Genomic DNA, 23,774 nt, shown 5'->3' on the forward strand with positions numbered 1-23,774 from the left:
TTACAGAATTTTGCAATATTTTGTTACATCTACGTTAGATTATTGCTGTCTGGATGTTTCAGTAAGTGCATAACAAGTTATTTCAGAAGACAGAAATGACCACATCAATGACCACTATCTTATCCACACTGCTACTGTATATTGGAGTATACATCTTTGTTGATAGTGGAGTGGCATCATCATAACCGTGTGCTAAGACATGATGGGATATAACAACAGGTCATGAGCAATAATTAACACTAGACTTAAGAATGGAAGAGAGGTTTGCAAAACATGACATATATTAGGACTATAATTTTTTTATTTACAGTGAGCTCACAGATACAGATGTCCTCCCAACAGAGCCCAAGAGATGCCGCTGTTTGCCTACATCTCCACCAAACGCGTTTTAAACGTCATGGGGATTTTTGTCCTTTCTAGCGATCCGTACAAAAAGACCACAGACTGCAGCGAATCGTTGTTTTTATCTGGTAACAAATTTGTTATACATCTTAAGCTCATTTTTTTTATCTCGTGAATATTCGTGAAAAGCCGTAGACTCTAACATAATGGGGTTCGTTGAATGAGCTTTAACTTAATTAGCCGGTTAATTTTAGCTACTTTGCTAACTAGCTATTAGCTTGAACGTAGTTGTCCAGATATCTTGTTGCATATTATTGTAATCGTATCTTGTGTATCTTTCACAGCTGGTGAAAGCTTTTTTTTTCCACACACACATATATATAATGTGTGTGTGTGTGTGTGTGTGTGTATATATATATATGTATGTATGTATGTATGTATGTATGTATGTATGTATGTATATATATATGTGTGTGTGTGTGTGTGTGTGTGTGTGTGTGTGTGTGTGTGTGTGTATTAGGGCTGCACGATTTAGGGAAAATGTCATATTGCGATTATTGAGGTCAATATTGCCAGTGCGATATAATAAACAAATGGTATCATGAGTCAACTTGCTTGGTTCTCAACGAAAATACACACACAGATTACTGATGATGCTAAAATTTGTATTTCTAAACTCAAACTAGCAACAACAACAAACAAATGCAAAACGTTTTCAAATTAAAATATTTTTACAAAATAACATATTTGCATTACTGCTAACAAACTTGTTATTGTCTCAATAGTACAGTTAAATATAATAAATAGAACAAAGTGATTTCTATGTTCATGAAAATAAGATATTTTGAACATTCTGTCCAAACAGGGATATTTTACCTGGATGTAACATTTTTGTATAAACTTTCAGAAAGGAATTTGGATATAAATGTGTGGTTCAAACCACTAAAACTGTTGTTGGTCATTTACAAAAACAAAGCAACAAACTGTTACTTCCAAATCCTCTTTCTAAAAAGCTCTACTTATCACTTGAGAGGTTCTTTGCCAGAAAAACAAGCATATCCACCTTGTCTGGTTTCAGACAGGAGCAATGATTCGATACAACATTACCACTAGTGCTAAAAGCTCTCTCTGATGCAGAGCTTGTTGCTTGTATGCACATATATTTCTGTGCTTGTTTGCATAGCCTAGGGAAGTTTATTTTGTGTAACTTCCAACATTTCAGTTGGTCTTCTCCATGGTCTACACTTGGCATGTAAATGCAAGCGTTGAGTTCAGCAGCCACTGCTTCTCTAAATTGTATCATGGGCTCAAATATGGTTGATGCTGTTGGTTTTGTGTGTGTTTTCCTTGAAGAAACTGGCCAGAGTTTTCTTCTTGGCTTTAGCAGCAGGTGGATTTTCCACATCCAGGCTATCCTTGTCCATCGCTGCATTGCATGTTTGGGCTACAGGCTGCTGCTGCTGAATTTCCTGAAACAAATAAAAAATGCACATGTTTTAGAAATCTGTTACATAGAATTGTAGCCAGTTAAGTAAAGATTGTGTTTTCACTCACTATCAACTCAGAGATGACTCGGTCCTTTAAGGCATGGGGTCTCTTCTGCAGAGGCTTATTGTGTTTGGAACCTTGGATCTAGGAATGCGGGCATGTTTAGCAGGTCCTCCGTGACTTCATATTTCTCGTTGAGGTAGTACAAAATTTTTGATTTGAGTGATTTAGTCAGGCCAGTGTCCTCTTCCTCTTCAGCCAGCACTGAGGTATTCAAAATATGCAGAGCAGGCTTCACATAAGATATGCTCACATAGCATTCACCTGACAGGGCATCCGTGAAGTCCTGGAGTGGGCTGAGTGCTTTGTTGACAGATTCCAGGACCTCTAGGTCCTGCCATGAGGGCAGTAGGTGTCGCACTTTGCGATCTGCAGAGAGAACCTTGGGCAAAGCATTTTAAATGCCCAGTTCCAGCCTTATAGCATAAAAACACTAATACAAAAATTACAACAAACACTTTAATATTCATATGTCACCACTCTAAGCTATAAATGTTAGAGCAGTAGTAGGCAAATAGCTGTAGCAGATGTGTAATTTATACACAACCATATACATATGCAGCCCTAAATAAAATAGGCCACTCTTATGATTTTTTAATGATATTATGATTATGCACATAACACTGTATTTAAAATGATGTTATTCTTAAATTAACAACTACCCCAATACCCCAAATAATAGTATAATATTTTATACTATTGTACTCTTAATAGTATAAAATAATTGCTATAGCCTAATAACAAAAGATGAAATCAATTTAACTTACTGATGGCCAGATGAAGTCTATGCCCAAAGCACTGGAACCTAGTCCACTGATTAAGCTCCACCGCTTTGACAACGTTAGTGCCGTCGTCTGTTATGTCAACCTGACGCTCTTCACGGAGGTCCCATGCAGTCAATGTCTCTCTCAAGCCCATGGCAATGTTCTCTCCCGTGTGGTCGTCGGGGAAATAGGATGTTTGTAGGCAGCGGCTTTTCAATTCAAACTCCTCGTCAACAACGTGCACAGTTAGGCTAATATAGTGTTCAGTTGTTCTGCTTGACCACAGGTCCGTAGTTGTTGAAAAGAACGTCAACGTAGCCATTTCCATTTGAACCTCGCCACGGCATTTGTTGTAAAGCTCAGGGATTGCAACTTGAGATAAATAGTTCCGCAAGGGCAGCTGGTACCTCTTGTCCAGTGTGCGGATCATTTTCTGAAATCCGCCCTTGCTAACGGTGTATATGGGCAACATGTCTCCTGCCAAGCAGTGCGTTATAGAGTTGGTGATTTCTCTATATCTCTGTGAAGACCTTTCATATGGTGCAACACTCTCAAAAACATCTGTAGTTGTGGTTTGTTTTTTTGCCTTACAGATTGTTCTTTTTTGTTCAGTTGTTTCTTTACTAATCTGGGCTTTTACCTTCATGCATTCATTATACTTTTCTCTGTGCTGTTTCAGGTGCTGATATAAGTTTGTCGTGTTGCCACATGATGTAGCAACTTTATTTTTACAAATTCTGCACAGTACCTCTCTCTGCTCAGTGTCGGATATCTTATAGCCAAAATATCATCATATAACAGAGGTAGCATTTTTTCTGGCCACCAGTTCAGTGTCCGTCTGCTCGGCATCCATCTTCACCCGTTCCGCGCTGCACACTGGAAAAAGTCACAACATGACCATACGCGCCACACGTGCATAAAACTGAAACTCACTGGTCTTTTTTTTATTAGCTGATAGCGGTGTAGCGTATGAAATAGGCAAACAGCTTTCAGAGAAAATGGGTTGTCATGTCCACACATGCATTTATTTATTTATTTCATAAAATCGCAGCATTTTGCGTCATATAATCGCACAGGCTTGATATCGCGATTGCGATATGATTAATCGTGCAGCACAAATATGTGTGTGTGTGTGTGTGTGTGTGTGTGCGTGTGTATGTATGCTAGATCTCCTCCTTTGCTTTGCTACACAAAATGACTTGAGCAACGCCCTTTATCTTCAATTACTCAGTTGTGTGTGTGTATATATGTATATGTATGTGTGTGTGTGTGTGTGTTTTTCTATATATATATATATATATATATATATATATATATATATATATATATATATATATATATATATATATATTAGTGTGTGTGTGAGAGAGACTCTTCCCAAACCCCTGCTTTATGGTCTGCTTTATAGTTTGCCCAAAACATCATTTTCAGTGTAGTTAACGTTCAAGTGTACAGTGCATTAATGATCATTATAATAATATAACTGATGATGATGATCATCTAATGATGATAATAATAATGATAATGATAATAATAATAATAATAATTTAAAAAAAAAGTAATAATTTGTGCGTTTCTTCAGGCATTATGAAGCCTCCATCTCGCAGCCGGAACATACCGTCTCGTTTTTTAGAAATAAAGAAGATTGAACCAATAAGCAGGTTTCGCCCTGCGTGCCAGCGGCTGGAAGAGCGGAGTCTTCTGCGTGCCCTGAAACAACAGCAGAGGTTAAATTCAGAATTGGATTTTTTAGCACTTCGGAAGAAAGTTCCCAAATGGTCTCTGCTTCAGGCATGTGTCCACAACGAACCCTTGGTCTGGTAAAGATATACATATTGTATGAATTCTTGCCTGTAATATCAGTATCGTTTGGTTTTAGATACAGAATTTTCTAAAGTTTTTGAAGCGGTGTGTGGTGAAGCGGGTGTATCGCCAGGTCCAAAGACAGAGACGTCAGGAACAAAAAAACAAAGTACCAATTGAACTATGGGCAGAACAAGCACAGAAAATTGCTGGTGTTCATGTGGAAACAATATCTTCTGCCTTCTCTCAAGTACGTAATCATAAAAATGTGCATGTGACTATATCAGAAGAGACCAATAGATTTTATTCTGTTTTATCATACTGTAATACAGAACAAATATTTTCTAAGAATATGTTGCTTAGATTTGTATGCATGTGCCTGTGTACAGTGGGATCCAGGAGTCTGAGACTACATTAAAAATGTTTCCACTTAAGGTTGGAAATAAACATAGAACGTATATATATTAAAAAAAAAGTAAATGTTCAAGACCTTGGATATTTATTATTCAGAATTCTGCACTATTTCCAATGTTTTTGCTAACAAAAATGTATGATATAGACAATGTTAACTTTGTACAAAATGTCAGAATATCCTCTTACCTCATTGTTCATGATCAGACAACACGCTGATGGATTTGATCTAAATTGGATCCTAAAGATTTGATCATCCATGCCAGCTTGAGTACACACTTGTCATTAAATCAACAAATTTCATGTAAATATTTTGAAGATTCTATTTTTGACTCAAGTAGAAGGCAGAGTATAAGGATTTTTACTAGTGAGCTCAGACTTTCAGACCCCACTGTATTTTCATCTTTTTGACCAGTATCATGGGTCGAGGAATTTTATTGCGCTGACCTTTCTATTTAATCAGATGTTGGTAATTGCTGCCACAGAGCCCTGCAGCCTCCAGCACTCAGATCCTCCTCGTACCACTGACTCTCAACGTCCTTTGACCAGAGGCTTGCGCACTATACCGCGGAGGCCGATGCCTAAATCCTACACCGGCTCGCCTTCTCCAGTGATAATTCCACCTGAACAAGCCTGTAAAACCCCCCAGTCACATGGAAAAGATGCAGCTTCCAATCCTTCTGCCAAAACCACCACAGTAGCATCTCAATCTGCTGTTGCTGAAGAAGAGCAAAGTGAGTTAAAGGAAAAAAGGAAGGCAAAAAAAGGCCCTGCCATGTCATCCACATCAGCCACCCCTAAATCACTCGTGAGTCAACCTGTCTCAAAACCAACACGACCAGTGTCTGCTTCACGTGCTGTACCCTCATTCACATCAGGCTCTGTTCAGCCAGATAAGCAACCTGATACTAGACAGTCTGAGCAAGCCTGGAAACACAGACCAATGGGGATGAAGAGTGTAGTGGATTTTGGAAAGATGTACAAATTTATTAGCAATATCATTTTCAGTAAACATACTGAGCCTCTTACTTCTATGGGTATGTATTTTTGCTATAATAATTTATAATATATAATATTATAAATATAATATTATACATATTATTTTTTATTCTTTGTCAATTTACATATATATTTGTTCCTTATTAATGTCCCTGTTTTATCTTCACATTTCTGGTATGAATTCTGTGTGTGTGTGTACACAGAATTGAACCATAACTATAAAACCATCTACCTAATATTGTGAAAGTCACCCTTGTCATTGATCTGTGGATGCCTCTGAAGATTCAATTCAATTCGAGTTTATTTGTATAGAGCTTTTTACAATTGACATTGTCTCAAGCAGCTTTACAGAACATAAACATAGAACAAAGGGTTATTATAAGAATAATATAAAGATTAATAGAATACAAAATTCAAGATTAATATTAGATAGATTTAGTCCACAGTGTGTACGTATATATCCCCAATGAGCAAGTCTGAGGTGACTCAGGCAGCAGTGGCAAGGAAAAACTCCCTTAGATGGTAAAGGAAGAAACCTTGAGAGGAACCAGACTTAAGGGGAACCCATCCTCATATGGGTAACACTGGAGGGTGTGATTATAAATATACAGTCTAAAAAATGTTGTATAGATGCAAAAGCTCACATGGAGTTCACATCTTTTTAGTATAGCAGAATCTAAGTGTAGCTGGTAGATCTCTGGATGCCTCAGGGTTCGCTGGGTCGGCCTCATCTGTGGTCCAAAATCTTCATTGCACGGAAGATTATCGGGGCTGGTATAATTTCTGGATGCCTTGGGATGGGTAGAAGAGAGAAGCAACATATCTGCTGTTCATAAAATTTGCAATTCTGATATAATAGTGCACAGTATTATGGGATGTATTATGTGTACACCTGACTAAAGAGATGGGTTTTTAATCTACATTTAAACTGGGAAAGTGTGTCTGAGCCCCGAATACTAACAGAAAGACTATTCCAAAGTTTGGGAGCTAAATATGAAAACGCTCTACCACCTTTAGTAGACTTTGATATTCTGGGAACTAGCAGAAGTCCCGAGTTTTGTGATCTCAGAGAGTGTGAAGGATTGTAATGTGTTAGAAGACTAGTTAGATTCATGGGAGTTAAACCATTAAGAGCCTTGTACGAGAGTAGCAGCAGTTTGTAATCTAATCGATTCTAAAATTAACCGGTAGCCAGTGTGGAGATGATAAAATTGGGGTTATATGGTCATACTTTCTTGTCCTAGTGAGAACTATGGCAGCTGCATTTTGGACTAACTGTATCCTATTTATTAAAGTTGCAGGACAACCACCTAGTAATGCATTACAATATTCCAGTCTAGAGGTCATGAATGCATGAACTAGCTTCTCAGCATCAGATACAGACAGGATGTTGAGAACTAGACTGTTCACTTGCTGCCTAATGTACTTTAGTCTTAGTTATTCACTTCGCCTGCCAGTGGGCTTAATGTTATGGTTAGTGTGTGTGGTGTGAAATACAAAAAAAATTACAATCTTGTGATACTGTTTATTTTAATGATTTTAGAAAGCGCAGTGCTTTTGGACCTGTTGATGTCTTTGCCTGAAGAGCTTCCCTTGATGGACTGTAAGGAGCTGCAGAATCATTTGCTTCAAGTGCATGCACATCTGAACACACCTGCAGTGAGGCTCAGCTCAGAGAAGGGACCTGCAGTGGATACATCTTCAACTAGAGAAACAGTACCACAAACCTCCAGAACTGATCAACATGTTAAAGGACCTGATGTCTCTTTGCAAACAAGGGAAGAGATCGTTCAAAATGGAGCAGTAACTGAGCAACTGAAGGCCACAGAATCACAATTAGCTGCTGGAGATTTTGCAAGAGAGTCATCTGCAGTAAAGCTCTTAAAAGTCACAGGTGATTGGGCCACAGCTAGCCAATGTCCACTAAATCCATTCATGGTGCCAGTAGCCCTTCTGAAACGGATGTAATCCAAGGAACATGCAAAAGCAGCTCTGGTTTATTTTAAAACTGTTGAGAATAACTAGTTTAAAATTAATGTATATCTTTTCGGAAATAACATACAACCTTCCTTTTTTCAACGTACCGTGCATATGATGACATTAGTGAAATAAACTTACAGAATTTAACGAATATTGATTGTACATTTTCTTTAGTATACATTGCACTGAAAGCATTTTATACTTTTCTTATGCAGTAGTAAACACGTTATGTTCTATTGTGTGATGGCCGCACTATTTGTTTTTTTGTCTTTTTATTTATTAAAACGCTTGTGTACACAGTTGTATTTATTTAATAATAGATATGTTCTAGTTAATAATTTCAGTTGCCATTATAGTGTTCTGCTTGTAAGAGAAATGATCGGATCCATTAAGTGTGGCTCATGAATCAAAGAGTAAAGTTCAAATATTTTGCTTATATCTCGCGAATTGTAAATGTTTTATGATCCTCATAAAGTTTACAACCAAAGGGTTACATCAGAATGCTTACAAACCCAGCCTGTCATTAAGTTTTACTGCTCTATGTCTAATAGTTTATAGTCTGTGGATTGTATGCCTTATTTGTGATCTTGCAACTGTTTAACTTTATGCCTTTTTTAGTGAAACGAAACCTCTCTGGTCCAATATTCATCACGTAGTTGCTGATAGGTATCGCAAGGGGTATGAGGTGTATATTTAGAGCATGTCCGTTCTAATACATGCAGCTTCAAAAGAGATGCTGTGAAAAGTCAATTGTTTCCTCTTTAACATCTCGAAGTGTTAAACAATTTTGAAAATGTCATCTTTCATGGTAGCTTAAATGAGCAAACAAATAGTCTTCATGTGAATAAGCATTTTCTGTAACAATGCTTCTTGACCATGTTCCTCTAACAAGGGTTACAAGCAAGGTTTAGATTGACAATAACCTGCGTGTAAGAGCAGTGTGAAAAGTCCTAGAGAGTAACTCCAAGAGGAAAATTGAGAGTAAATAAAAGAAATTTTATATTTTTATATAAGTTAAATCATGTTGTTTGGCTGTTTAAAGTCCATTCACATCATTGCTGGTTATTGGAAATGCTGTTTTGCTCTTTTCATTAATCAGTTTCTTTTGTGATGATAAACCACAGGTTAAACACATTGTGTAATTAATGGAAATTTTAGCTGTGCCTATATCACAAAAAAGTGAGCTGAGTAATTTATTGAGAGTAATTTAACACAATTCCATTCAAAGGGTAAATCTATCTATTACCTAAGATGTCATTTTAGGTGGCTGAATGCAAGTGATTTATTTAAACATGATTGAAATTGATTTATTCCAGAAAATTCCATAACATATGATTTTTGTAATATGAATGATTTTGGATACTATTATATTTTGATGTATTTAAAAATATAAAAATGTATATATCACAATATTAAAACTGAAATGAGTTATTGTAGTCAATTTGAAGATTTAGCTAGGTATGTTCTACAGTATAGTTTGACAAGAAATCTAATAACTGAGGTAAAATTTTCAATACAATTCAATTCAATTGTATTCGTATAGCACTCAAAGCAGCTTAAAGAGCAAATTTATCACAAACTGATGGAAATTTCATGGTTTTAAATATGCAGATTTTGCTTTTAACCTGTGTGAATGAGTTCTAAATTGATTTCAGTGATGGTGAATCAAACCCCATGGTGAAACAATGAACAGAGCATGCTAAAGATTCACTGCCAAATACATTTTTATTTTTCATATACAACCAGAGTGGTAGGAACAAAAATTACTATTGAGACTGACATGATTTGATGACTTTCCCACACATAGAGAGAGAAGAAAATAACATTCTTTATTACTCTTAAGTAATTTTATTTTATTAGGTAATAAAGTATGTGGCTCACATGGTTACTGTACTGTTGTGAAATTATTGATACAGACATTATAAAATATACAGCTGAATAGTTCAAAGATACATAGTCTGAATAAATAATTAATAAATACTTATATATATTTTATATAATATATCTCTGTGTGTGTGTGTGTGTGTGTGTATATATATATATATAATTTTAAACATTTTATTCATGATTGTGTAGAGTTTGTCTTGCATCAAATGTAATTTCTAAAAACAAAATGGTATAAACCTTTAGAATCTGTCCATCATCTTGTCCAGAGTATTTTTTTCACTTCTAGTTTTTAGTTTTGTGAATTAATCATCATATATCCAGTTGTACACGTTATACATTTCTGGCGATAGAGGTGTGGATCTGAGACTTGCTGGTTCGCATCTGTTTAATACAATTTAATATGAACAAGTTAATATGTATTGATTGAACAGTAAAACATATCTAAACTCGCATCTTTCTTTCAATTCTTCTCCTAACTTTTAAATATCTGGTTTATCCCCAAGGTCATTTATTATATCACTAATTTTAATAGGTATATCACTAGGTATAGTTTTAGTGATATACCTAGTTTTAATAGGTATATCACTAATTTTAAAATAATATTAAAATTAGGCTAAATATTTGTTTTAAAAAATTGCATTGTATGTCAGAAGAACATTTTACCTATTGTCCATTTTTCACATTTCAGCATTTGTATCAGGTACATATTGGTATATAAAGGACAAAATGTACAAAAGTACTTATAACCTACAACAAGTACTTAAATATATATATCTCTTCAGATATTTAATATATTTGTAGACCGTTGAAAAAGTGCACTTTCTGTTGAATGTCATCTAGCAGTAAGCCTTGGTGACTGAGTTCATAAATATTATAAGAAAATCTGAAAAGCTTCAACTGTTCTGCCTAGATTTACTACTTCAAGGTTTATTACTGCTACCTCTCATATAAATTTATTTGAGATTGTGTTTTAGATATTTCTCAACTTACAGGGTAATTGTTGTGCAGAGAAGGAAGTGAGATTTCATTTTCAGGCAAGTTGAATTGGGGGAAGTATCGTTCTGTGGAAGAGGTTGTTCTCTGAGCCGTGGTACTCTGGCTGAAGTTCTCATTTGATTGTGCAGGATTATCATAGGTTTTATTAAGAACTGCAATACAATGGGTTTGTCATTAATTTAACCCATATAAGTGGTCCGAACATTAAAATTAATGACAACAGATATATCATGCATGACACCAGCTTCTGTTATAAAACCCAGTTAATAATGTGTATAGATTATAATAGTTATAATGTAATGCCTGATAGCTGTGCCATGACCGAAAAAATTAACAACTTGATATACTTGCATGTTGGTACCTGAAAGAGATGTGTTTGTTCTTTTTTGTGGAGGCCACTCAAAGTCATCATCTATCCACTGATTTACAAGAGCTTCCTTGTTGTATTTATTCCTGTGCAACAGTGTTTAACAAGAGAAATAAGGTGGTACTTATAATAATAATGGGACATACATGTGCAAAAAAGTATAATTTGTATACCAATAACATTTATATGATATAAGATATAAAGATACAAACTTCCTACCTCTTCTCTTTCCTTTTATTAAGGATGACATATGCTGAAAGCATTGCTATAGCTATCAGTAAAACCACAGTGACAACTGCCACTCCAGCATAGAAGCCCACTTTGTGAACTTGGTACTTGCAATCTTCTCCAAGATACCAATTTGCATCTGTCTGAAGACAGCTAAAAAGCACACAGGACTAAGCCTTCAAAGTTGTCATCAAAATTTCTTACTCTAAAGTATTTTAACATTTTAAAACTGTTTTCATACGAGCATGTTTGCAAAATAGTATTAAAACAAAGTGATAAGAATAATTCGAGCATTAGCACTAAATTTGAATGATTCATTCACAAAAGATCATTCACAAAAAAGTACTCACTAGCAGCTTGGTCCTTGCTTGGAAACCTCACAGGTACCTTTGTTCATGCAGATCTTTGGAGTAGGATGATCAGGATGACATTGGTTGATACATGTTAGTTTACCCATCACAGTAGCAGAAATGAAATACTGACGGTACTCCTCAGGAAACATTGCTGTAACTTGATCACAGTACTCTAACAACGAAGAAAGTGTCATATGATTCAACGAAGGCATCATATGATTCAAATGCATTATAATGATAGAAGTAATACTTTTCTGTGTAAGAGATTGTTAGAAATGTGTTAAAATACCTTTTCCATCCAATTCAGTTTTGTTGACCTGGACATCGGTAACAGTAAAGTTTGGGCATGCTGGAGTAGAATGGATATTGTAAGGTTCTTCACATTTTTTTTACATTAAAATCATTTGTAAACATTTAATTATAAATGGCATAATAAACATACCAGTGGTTGTGGGAGTGCATTCTGTAACTGATTCAACAGCATTTTTGACAGACTGAAACACCTCATTATAGCCTTCATTAACATTGTTGTTTTCAATTTGTACAACAATATCATGCTTAACCTTCACACTGGAGACACAATTGGATAATCAGATTAGGTAATCAGATATTCAATATAAAACATGGATTCTGAGAAATAATGTTGAATTTGTGAGGATATAACTAATTTTTCCAAACAAAGAATTGGTGTTTTAAGACGTTTACCTTTTAGAAATTGATACTTCCATCTCTATTAATTTACTCTCCATTCGGCCCATTAAAGAATTTCCGTCACTGTGGTTTAAAGAGGTTTAACAACAATTATTGTATCTAAAATATTTGTTTAAGGAGAATTTAATTTCTAACCAGTTACATAACATAGTATTTTATTTGTATATAATGGTTCAATGTAGTTGTTTATAAAAGAGCAGATATACCTCAGTGTTACATTTGTTATATTTAAGAAGTTTTCAATCTTGGTTTCGTAGTACGGTATCATCTGTAAGAAAACAGATATGACATTCTTTTCAGTTGCTTTAAAACTTGACAAGTGTTGCTTTCACTGACTTCTTAGATCAAGTAAGGTCATTTGTATTAGCTTGTGTAGCAACTTGATTGGTTATATCACAAGCGGTTAGTGCTATGTATAAAGGTGTAATTCTTATGTGCCTTACAGATAAATTGTAATCTGTTACACGTAACGCTTTTAGAGGTGCCCCGAGGTGCAAATAGCTCCATGTATGCTTACAATTCTCAGTGCGTTCTGGACAATATTGAAGGCCCATGGTGTCCAAATGAGACTGAGGTACTTTTGACAATCTCAGTCATGCTGTTGTGTGTGATACACCTGTCTCTTTTTTTTTCTTGTTTTTTTTTATTTGTATCCTTCTCAGGGTTGCAGTGAATCTGGAGCGTATCCCAGGAACATTAACTGTGGCCATAGAAACCTATCTTTTATTTTAATCTTGGAATGACACTTAAAGTCATTCTGAACTTGGAACTGCCATTGAGTAAAAAGTTAGGCTTACTTTGAGGTATGCTTTCTTTGTAGCCTTGAAATATTAACAGGTGTTCTCAATATATTACTTAATGGCCAAGAAATAAAATAATAAATAAAATGAAAATCTCAGTGGCTCTTTGTTAATTTTCTTGATTCATTTGAGATAATAAATATTATGAAATAACAAATTTACGTTTTCTAGCAAATGCATTCACCATATTTTGACAGTGTATCAATTAATTAGATATGTTCATTAGTGAGATCTGTATAACTTTAAGGGAAATGACTGAACACAAAGTGCATGTGCCTTCAATCCCATTATGCAGTAGCTGAAATTCTCAATTCAGCAACAAAACTTTTACATTGTCTTATTTCCATCTTTTTTCTGCTTGTTTGATTGGTGAGTAAAGCACAGAATGTGTTTAGCAGAAACTGCACAAAACATGCCATGGTCAAATTGGCATCCAATTCCAATGGTTTTGGGGTGCATTTAGCAACCGTTAAATAATGCAATCACAAGTGGTCACAAGTAAGTTGAGCAATCAAGGCTTATGTTGTATACAAGGCTATTGTATACAGTACAATACCAGTTGTAAACAAGGCTTCTCCACACAAACACATTTAAAACATTGGATCACTGTCAGTACATGTATGCACATTTTAAGGGCTACTTTGAAATATAAAGAGTTAGTTGGTGGATAAAGTCTCCATAATTCACCTGAACTCTGAAGTCCTGTACAAAATCTTTATATTCTTGTGAGGATGTATTTTGGTATTGAGGGACATATTCCTTGTTAATTTCTATTTCAGCAATGGTTGTCGTTTCAATTATATCTGAAAAAAAAGATTACCAAAAATGAAATTGGAGCAAGTAAATAATTAGTATAATAAGAATAATAAATAATAGATAATGTTTGTTTCACAGACGTCGCACTACCATAATTGACATGTTGCTGTTTAAAACAGTAAAATATTTGTATTTAAAACTATAAACTGTACAAGAAATATTTTAAGATACCTGGAAGTGAGATTTCATTGTTTACAGTTGTGCACAGCTTTCCTGTAAAACCAGGGGGGCAATAACAACCATTCGCTGTTGGAGTTCCACCATTTTCACATATTATTGGTGATTTTGTGATAGTAGATGTAGTGGATGTGGTTGGGGAAGTTGTAGGAGATTTAGCTGTAGTTGTTTCTGAACTTTCAGTTGTTGTGTCAGAGTCAGTAGTTGTTATAGTTGCATTTGGTGTAGATGTAGGAGTGTTGGCTGCGGTTGTTTCTAAACTCTCAGCTGTTGTAATAGTGTCACTAGTTGGTATAGTTGCATCAGGTGCAGTTGTAGGAGAGTTGGCTGTAGTTGTTTCTGAACTCTCAGATGTTGTGGCAGAGTCAGTAGTTGGTATAGTTGCATCAGGTGCAGTTGTAGGAGAGGTGGCTGTAGTGGTTTCTAAACTCTCAGCTGTTGTAACAGAGTCACTAGTTGTTATAGTTGCATCTGATGTAGTTGTAGGAGAGTTGGCTGTGGTTGTTTCTAAACTCTCAGCTGTTGTAATAGAGTCACTATTTGTTATAGTTGCATCAGGCGCAGTAGTTGTTTCTAAACTCTCAGCTGTTGTAATAGAGTCACTATTTGTTATAGTTGCATCAGGTGCAGTTGTAGGAGAGTTGGCTGTAGTTGTTTCTAAACTCTCAGCTGTTGTAATAGAGTCACTATTTGTTATAGTTGCATCAGGTGCAGTTGTAGGAGAGTTGGCTGTAGTTGTTTCTAAACTCTCAGCTGTTGTAACAGAGTCACTAGTTGTTATAGTTGCATCTGATGTAGTTGAAGGAGAGTTGGCTGTGGTTGTTTCTAAACTCTCAGCTGTTGTAATAGAGTCACTATTTGTTATAGTTGCATCAGGTGCAGTTGTAGGAGAGTTGGCTGTAGTTGTTTCTAAATTCCCAGCTGTTGTGGCAGAGTCAGTAGTCATTATAGTTGCATCTGGTGTAGTTGTAGGAGTGTTGGCTGCGGTTGTTTCTAAACTCTCAGCTGTTGTAATAGAGTCACTAGATGTTATAGTTGCATCAGGTGCAGTTGTAGGAGAGTTGGCTGTAGTTGTTTCTAAACTCTCAGCTGTTGTAACAGAGTCACTAGTTGTTATAGTTGCATCTGATGTAGTTGTAGGAGAGTTGGCTGTAGTTGTTTCTAAACTCTCAGCTGTTGTAATAGAGTCACTATTTGTTATAGTTGCATCAGGTGCAGTTGTAGGAGAGTTGGCTGTAGTTGTTTCTAAACTCTCAGCTGTTGTAATAGAGTCACTATTTGTTATAGTTGCATCAGGTGCAGTTGTAGGAGAGTTGGCTGTAGTTGTTTCTAAACTCTCAGCTGTTGTAATAGAGTCACTATTTGTTATAGTTGCATCAGGTGCAGTTGTAGGAGAGTTGGCTGTAGTTGTTTCTAAACTCTCAGCTGTTGTAATAGAGTCACTATTTGTTATAGTTGCATCAGGTGCAGTTGTAGGAGAGTTGGCTGTAGTTGTTTCTAAACTCTCAGCTGTTGTAATAGAGTCACTATTTGTTATAGTTGCATCAGGTGCAGTTGTAGGAGAGTTGGCTGTAGTTGTTTCTAAACTCTCAGCTGTTGTAATAGAGTCACTATTTGTTATAGTTGCATCAGGTGCAGTTGTAGGAGAGGTGGCTGTAGTTGTTTCTGAACTCTCAGATGTTGTGGCAGAGTCAGTAGTTGGTATAGTTGCATCAGGTGCAGTTGTAGGAGAGGTGGCTGTAGTGGTTTCTAAACTCTCAGCTGTTGTAACAGAGTCACTAGTTGTTATAGTTGCATCTGATGTAGTTGAAGGAGAGTTGGCTGTGGTTGTTTCTAAACTCTCAGCTGTTGTAATAGAGTCACTATTTGTTATAGTTGCATCAGGTGCAGTTGTAGGAGAGTTGGCTGTAGTTGTTTCTAAACTCTCAGCTGTTGTAATAGAGTCACTATTTGTTATAGTTGCATCAGGTGCAGTTGTAGGAGAGTTGGCTGTAGTTGTTTCTAAACTCTCAGCTGTTGTAATAGAGTCACTATTTGTTATAGTTGCATCAGGTGCAGTTGTAGGAGAGTTGGCTGTAGTTGTTTCTAAACTCTCAGCTGTTGTAATAGAGTCACTATTTGTTATAGTTGCATCAGGTGCAGTTGTAGGAGAGTTGGCTGTAGTTGTTTCTAAACTCTCAGCTGTTGTAATAGAGTCACTATTTGTTATAGTTGCATCAGGTGCAGTTGTAGGAGAGTTGGCTGTAGTTGTTTCTAAACTCTCAGCTGTTGTAACAGAGTCACTAGTTGTTATAGTTGCATCTGATGTAGTTGAAGGAGTTGTTTCTAAACTCTCACCTGTTGTGGCAGAGTCAGTAGTTGGTATAGTTGCATCTAGTGTAGTTGTAGGAGAGTTGGCTGTGGTTGTTTCTGAACTCTCAGCTGTTGTAATAGTGTCACCAGTTGGTATAGTTGCATCTGGTGTAGTTGTAGCAGAGGTGGCTGTAGTTGTTTCTGAACTCTCAGATGTTGTGGTAGAGTCAGTAGTTGGTATAGTTGTATCTAGTGTAGTTGTAGGAGAGTTGGCTGCTGTTGTTTCTAAACTCTCACCTGTTGTGGCAGAGTCAGTAGTTGGTATAGTTGCATCTGGTGTAGTTGTAGTAGAGTTGGCTGTGGTTGTATCTAAATTCCCAGCTGTTGTGGCAGAGTCAGTAGTTGATATAGTTGCATCTAGTGTAGTTGTAGGAGAGTTGGCTGTGGTTGTTTCTAAACTCTCACCTGTTGTGGCAGAGTCAGTAGTTGGTATAGTTGCATCTGGGGTAGTTGTAGGAGAGTTGGCTGTGGTTGTTTCTAAACTCTCACCTGTTGTGGCAGAGTCAATAGTTTGTGTAGTTGCATCTGGGGTAGTTGTAGGAGAGTTGGCTGTGGTTGTTTCTAAACTCTCACCTGTTGTGGCAGAGTCAATAGTTTGTGTAGTTGCATCTGGGGTAGTTGTAGTAGAGTTGGCTGTGCTTGTTTCTAAACTTTGAGCTGTTGTGGCAGAGTCAGTAGTCATTATATTTGCATCTGGTGTAGTTGTAGGAGTGTTGGCTGTGGTTGTTTCTAAACTCTCAGCTGTTGTAAGGGAGTCACTAGTTTCTATATTTTCATCTGGTGTAGTTGTAAGAGTGTTGGCTGTGGTTGTTTCTAAAGTCTCAGTTGTTGTGGCAGAGTCAGTAGTCGATATAATTGCATCTGGTGTAGTTGTTGGAAAGTTGGTTGTGGCTGTTTCTGAACTCTCAGCTGTTGTTATAGTGTCACTAGTTGGTATAGTTGTTTCTGAAATCTCAGTTATTGTGGCAAAGTCAGTAGTTGGTATAGTTGCATCTGGTGTAGTTGTAGGCGAGTTGGCTGTAGTTGTTTTTAAACTCTCACCTGTTGTGGCAGAGTCAATAGTTGGTAGAGTTCCATCTAGTGTAGTTGTAGGAGAGTTGGTTGTAGTTGTTTCTGAACTCTCAGTTGTTTTGGCAGAGTCAGTAGTTGGTAAAGTTGCATTTGGAGTTGTTGTCAGAGAGTTGGCTGTGGTTGTTTCTGAACTCTCAGTTGTTGTGGCAGAGTCACTAATTAGTATGGTTGTATCTGATGTAGTTGTAACAGTGCTGTCTCTTGTTGATTCTGAACTCTCAGCTGCAATACATTTTATTTATTTGTCATTTTATGTCATTCATTTATATACATTCAGTTACAAACTGTGTCTGTCCTTCAGCACTTTCAGAATGTATTTTTCTTTTATTTTAATGATTTTTTGATAAATGCCAATCACCTATGGGTAACTGCAAAGCATGTTTATTGCAAAATTGTTTTTCAATTCAATAATGCACATTCCACAAATTCCATAAAAAGGCTTCAAATGAAAATTAATAATTGAAAAAGCATCTCCTAAGGGCAAATAGTGTTAAATCTTCATGTAATGCAGCTCAGCTATTGAAAAGTTATTGCCACACATCATGAGTCTTCCTCCTTTTACATTGTGGCATTTGTTTTCTGAGAATTAAATATTTAAATGTTTTATTTTATTACTTTACAGTTCTTTCAAGTCATTCATATGAAGTAACTGAGTTTCACAAATGTTTCTAAAAATTCATATTTGCAATTAAAAAAAACCTTAAACTTAATCCATATATACAATTAGAATAATATAAAAAATATATATACACAGTTGGACACCTACACTTACATTAGTGAGTCTCTATATATGTAAATTTACACAAGGAGATAATAAGGATACAAACATTTTCCCACATTAAGTAGATTTACTTTAGTATCCCAGTTCTTGAGTTAGTCTTTACAAATGATGAATTCAGCAATCTTTAGTTTCATTGCTCTGGTTATGGGTTTTATAATCCATGCAGAATAACTACTCACTCACTCATTTTCTACCACTTATCTGAACTACTTCGGGTCACGGTGAGCCTGTACCTATCTCAGGCGTCATCGTGCATCAAGGCAGGATACACCCTGGACAGAGTGCCAACCCATCACAGGGTACACACACTCTCAGGAAACCGGAGTACCCGGAGGAAACCCTCAAGGCACAGGGAGAACATGCAAACTCGCACACACAAGGCAGAGGCGGGAATCGAACCCTGACCCTGGCGGTGTGAGGCGAACGTGCTAACCACTAAGCCCCACAGAATAACTAAGCATCTATTAATGCTGCCAGTGGGGCATGTTGCAGGCTAAAATATTAAATAGACCATTAAGGCTCTGTTTGTGTTCTGTATATTATCTGTATTATGCTCTCTCTGGCCAAAAACATGCTACACATCACCAAACAACATGTCCTTATTATCTACCTTTTTTAATTGCACATGATGTTGCTCTAATTACACCAGATGCTATTAGTTCCTGATATTTATAATATGAAAGTTAATAGAAATAAATAAAATAAAACAGAGTTGGGCACTGTAGTGTAAGACAATTTTTAAAAAAGTAATGAGATTATTTTATAATTTATATGCTACTTTTTGATGCAGTTACTTTTTGCTGCAGGTTACCCAACTGTAATTTTCCTTGTTCCTGGGGTGGTACATATTTTGGTACATATATTGTACTATAGTAATTGAATTACTTAAAAGCTAATTAATAGTTAATAGTACAGAGTGTATTAGATATATACTGTACTCTGATCCCCCATAACATTAAAACCATATGCCTAAAATTGTGCTGAAGTTTCTGGCAACAAGGTGTTAGCAGCAGATCCTTAAAATATGCAAGAAGTTGCAATGTTGGACTCATTGTAGTTGTTTGTCTAGCACAGATACACAATTGTATTGAGATCTGGGGAATTTGGAAGTCAACACCTTGACACCATGTTCCATTAAACTCATCAGGTTCTTCCTGAATATTTTTTGGTTGGCAGTCACAGGTTGCACTATCCTGCTTAAAGAGGCCAATACCATTAGATAATACCGTTGCAATGTTGCCAGTTTACAGGCTGAGCTTCCTAGGACTATTTTGGTGGGTACTAACTATTTAAGTCGGTACTACCTACATAGCAGGAACCCTCCAAAATACCTGCTACCTTGCAGATGCTCTGAAGTTGTCTAGTTGTCTAGCCATCACAATTTGGCCCTTGTCAAAGGTGCTCAAATTCATAAACGTTTTTGCTTTCAACACAACTTAGAAACCACCTGTCAGTTGCTACCCAATGTAATCAAAGTTATTCACTTTGCCTGTTAGTGGTTTCAATATTGTAAGAAATTACAGAAATTGCACCCAAATTCCACTCCAAGGTACACATCTAAAAATAGCTCATTCCTAAGAAGTATCATAAGGTAATACGTTTAGGACTCTAAACATATAAATGTGATTCAATTATAAATATGGGGATGGCGGCAGGACATTAGTGATCACCACAAACAAAGGGTCTACGTGACTGCGATTACCATTTGAAGTGACCACTTGGTTGATAACAATACCAAGCCAAGGTCTATGTGGCCGCGATTACCATTTAAAGGGACTATTTGACTGATAACAATTGTAACAATAACAAGACAAGGTATACGTGACCGTGATTAACCTTTAAAGACATCTGGCTAGAGAACAAGGTGTGACCCAGCCACTTGGGAGACACTCAGATCTTACGCTCAATACACCTTCAAAGTAGAATCTCATTTAAACTACAAAGAGGAAAACAGTATAAAATGTGTGAGCAGGATTTGCTCTGGGTTCGTGTTCTTTCTGACTCCGACGAACCCAAAGTACGCCATGTATTTTGTCACTGCTATGCTGGAATAAACTTCTTGTTCTTTATTAAGATCTTCAACATTATTGTCTTATTTTTACACTACGCATATTTTTCTTACAGTATTAAATCACAATGTTGTATATATACAATTGAGATACATTTGATATTGTCTATCTATGTTATTAATTATTCAATTTACCAATTGAACAATAACAAGAAATTTCTGGTAAGCTACTATTGTACAAGGTTGAGTAGAGAATTTTACTGATTTGGTCATTCAGACATTTAATAAAATGTAGTACTGTTACCAGACAATGATAATTACCAAACTATTATCTTACCTGAAACTTGAAACTGGCATAAAATCAAAATAATAAAACACGTTTTCCATGTAAAAGACATAGTAGCGCAAATCTAGCGCATACTAACATACTACTGAATATTATTCACAGTGCTATAAAGGTATATGGTTCTTATAAAGAGTTTTTCAGCATGATGTAGCAAGATTTATGGCATGAAGTAACACCACTCCCTCATCCCTCATTGTGCACTTCTCATGGCTGCTCACTCTAAAACTCTTGCTTAAATATGTAAGTGTAGAAAATGCTTTACAGCAGAAGAAAATGGGGGTGTCGTTTATTCATATACATACAGATCGGCAGACTTATGATTTTTTTATTTTTATTTTTTTTACATACTAGCAAATGTGCCACATCAGCTATTGATGGTTGACAGTTCAACCATTGTATTTTATGGAACCTAGGATGGAGAGGGATGTAGACTTAAGCAGATAAGACAAGAAGTCATAAATAACTCAACCAATGTACACGATAAGACCAAATATTTTCTTCATCTCTAGTGACTTATCTTTGCGTAGCTCTCAAATCCTCTGGACTCATAAATCCTCTCTTTCTATGATGATAATCAGAACATTACTACATTGCACTTCCACTCTAAAAAAATGATTCATGGGGTTAGTTTGTAAAACTTAAAATAAACAATATTTTCAGCATAAAATAATTAAGTTTGTAATATGTACTTGTATTGGTGAGTTGATAACTCATTTTAATTCATTCATTCATTTAATTCATAACTCATTTAAGTCTTTCAAAATTAAAATAAAGAATACTGTCTTAACTTAATTATATATCGATTTTGAACACACACTTTTACCTTCTCGTAACAACAGAAAAATATTAAGTTAGTGAAACTTGTATATCTAGTGAGCATCCTTTAAATGCTGAGTAAAGGCGGAATTTGCCCGGACGTGTTTTCTGCCAGAGAAGGACTACTAGGAGCCGGAGAAACAGGAGAATCGAGGCTATATAGGTAAGTTAATATTTTTGCTTTGTTTTAATCTCAGCAGCTACCAACTGTATGCACAAAAAATCGTTGACTTAAGTAAAGTTGTCCGCAGATTCACAGATTTGATTTTCCCGAGTCAATAACTCCTGATCTAAACGCTACACCTCTTTTCTCTCGTAGTAATGTAGTGAGGCGGCTACAACCGCGTTTTCCTCAAAATCAGCTTTCCTCCACGGTGGACAAAATACATATAAACCTAAATATGAAACAAAATGAATGCGGCAAACTTTACTTAAGTAAATCGTTGTTGTCACACACTAAACTGAAAAGACATTTTGACCTAAGCTAATTCATCGATTCTAAAGTTAATAGACGTTTAGCTAGCTAGTGTGTTCAAAATGGGCATTATGTTTTGTTTTACAGTGGCAGCTAAATGATGTTAATTGATATCGAACATGTTTAGTGTCGTCCGAATTTAAAGTTTACACTGGGTTGATTAAGACTTACACACACACACACACACACACACACACACACACACACACACACACACACACACACACACACACACACACACATATATATGCATACATGCATATACATACCTGCATACATACATACATACATACACACACACACACACACACATGCATACATGCATATACATACCTGCATATATACATACATACTACACACACACACAAACACATGTATGCATATATACATATATACTACACACACACACACACACACACACACATATATATACAGTATGTATACATACATATACATACATACATACATACATACATACATACATACATACATACATACATACATACGTATACACACACACACACACATATATATACAGTATGTATACATACATATACATACATACATACATACATACATACATACATACATACATACATACGTATACACACACACACACATATATATATACAGTATGTATACATACATACATACTTACATACATACATAAACCTGTAACAAGTTAAATAGTTAACTAATAAGCAAGTTCATTTAAGCACAATACCTAACATGACAATGTGTGGGCACGCCATCTTTATCTGCTGTGACGTTTTCACAGTTGATCCATCTTGTAACCTTGTAAACCTTGAGCTTTTTGTAAATTTGCCATTACAACATTTGAGTTTTTATTTTTCTTTCATATACAATCTGCAGCATTATGTTTGATGGTTAGGCAGCTGACACATTTCTTTAAGTTTGCAATTTTTCATGTGTAGTAAGTTTTAACTCCTAAGATTTAACTCATGTGTCTAATGTCCTGTTCCTTTCCTTGACTTAAAACACTGACATTGATTTTGATCTACTTAGGATGATGAGGTGCCACAAATTTTGACCCAGCCAACGCCAGTATTATTATTGAGGGAACGGAAGTCTTGCAAGACCTGGATGTATCCAGAGCCTGTGCCCTGCTAGGGCTGGTATATGCTCTCAACCTCAGCTACCCAAAGGAACTAAAAAATACTTTTGAGGTGTTTCAGAAAATAATTCTTGAGCTGGATGGTCTGAAAGCTAGGCCGAAGGTAATGTCTTTAAACAATAAACTGTTGTATTCCTGAAATGTTACATGTAAAAGTTTTGTTGTGCATACGCATACAGAAGCTGTAATTTTGACAATTTTTTACATGAAGGTTACAGTGTTGTATTTGTTTGAGACTTTATGGCGGCTGTAGTTTATGTGATGAAGGTAAAATTTAATACTTTGCAAAAAGTAAAACAAAAGGAAGAAAACTTTTAGTTTCAGATAGGTGGACCCAATAAGCTGGCAATTGTGTCTGTTGTAGGAATTCATTTTCCATGTTCCCTGTGATTTATTGTTATTATTTTATTTTATTCTGATATGTACCTACCAGAAAAATACTTGATTCTTTACTTGACTTTACTTGAAAAAAATACTTTAGTCCTGGATAATTATCTTTTTGTCAAAGCATTGTTTTGTCAAAGCACTCTTCTTGTACATAAGTTGACATTGGTTTTGTAATAAACCAGTTTCATCATAAAACTGGAATTGCTGTGTTATTTCTCCTG

General features: G+C 35.9%; 2 protein-coding genes and 1 long non-coding RNA gene across 5 annotated transcripts; 2 read left to right on the forward strand and 1 right to left on the reverse strand.

Annotated features, from left to right (window-relative positions):
- The first annotated feature begins 355 nt into the window (after positions 1 to 355).
- Positions 356 to 7,998, forward strand: LOC113657478 (snRNA-activating protein complex subunit 2-like). The gene is made up of 5 exons (XM_027169340.2): positions 356 to 470; positions 4,237 to 4,445; positions 4,534 to 4,707; positions 5,332 to 5,905; positions 7,411 to 7,998. Exons 1-5 carry the CDS (start codon positions 398 to 400, stop codon positions 7,833 to 7,835), a joined length of 1,455 nt encoding a protein of 484 aa, XP_027025141.2. The 5' UTR covers positions 356 to 397; the 3' UTR covers positions 7,836 to 7,998.
- A 1,555-nt stretch (positions 7,999 to 9,553) lies between these two features.
- Positions 9,554 to 20,921, reverse strand: LOC113657479 (mucin-5AC-like). Its single transcript, XM_027169342.2, has 12 exons — positions 20,732 to 20,921; positions 14,177 to 17,827; positions 13,877 to 13,992; positions 12,596 to 12,657; positions 12,384 to 12,452; positions 12,121 to 12,248; positions 11,968 to 12,027; positions 11,676 to 11,850; positions 11,317 to 11,478; positions 11,092 to 11,183; positions 10,725 to 10,882; positions 9,554 to 10,115 (listed from the first exon to the last, which is right to left on the reverse strand). The coding sequence occupies exons 1-12, from the start codon at positions 20,790 to 20,792 to the stop codon at positions 10,065 to 10,067; spliced, it is 4,785 nt and encodes a 1,594-aa protein (XP_027025143.2). The 5' UTR covers positions 20,793 to 20,921; the 3' UTR covers positions 9,554 to 10,064.
- A 152-nt stretch (positions 20,922 to 21,073) lies between these two features.
- LOC113657480 lies at positions 21,074 to 23,307 on the forward strand. Of its 3 annotated transcripts, none has more exons than XR_003444173.2 (3): positions 21,074 to 21,437; positions 21,614 to 21,719; positions 23,058 to 23,307. It is a non-coding gene; the product is annotated as an uncharacterized LOC113657480 (long non-coding RNA). The 3 variants fall into 3 exon arrangements; XR_003444174.2 differs by having other exon boundaries at positions 21,074 to 21,363; XR_003444172.2 differs by lacking the exon at positions 21,074 to 21,437 and having other exon boundaries at positions 21,495 to 21,719.
- Positions 23,308 to 23,774: the final 467 nt, after the last annotated feature.

The sequence above is a fragment of the Tachysurus fulvidraco genome, chromosome 1, assembly GCF_022655615.1.
Source record: "Tachysurus fulvidraco isolate hzauxx_2018 chromosome 1, HZAU_PFXX_2.0, whole genome shotgun sequence".
NCBI lineage: Eukaryota > Metazoa > Chordata > Actinopteri > Siluriformes > Bagridae > Tachysurus > Tachysurus fulvidraco.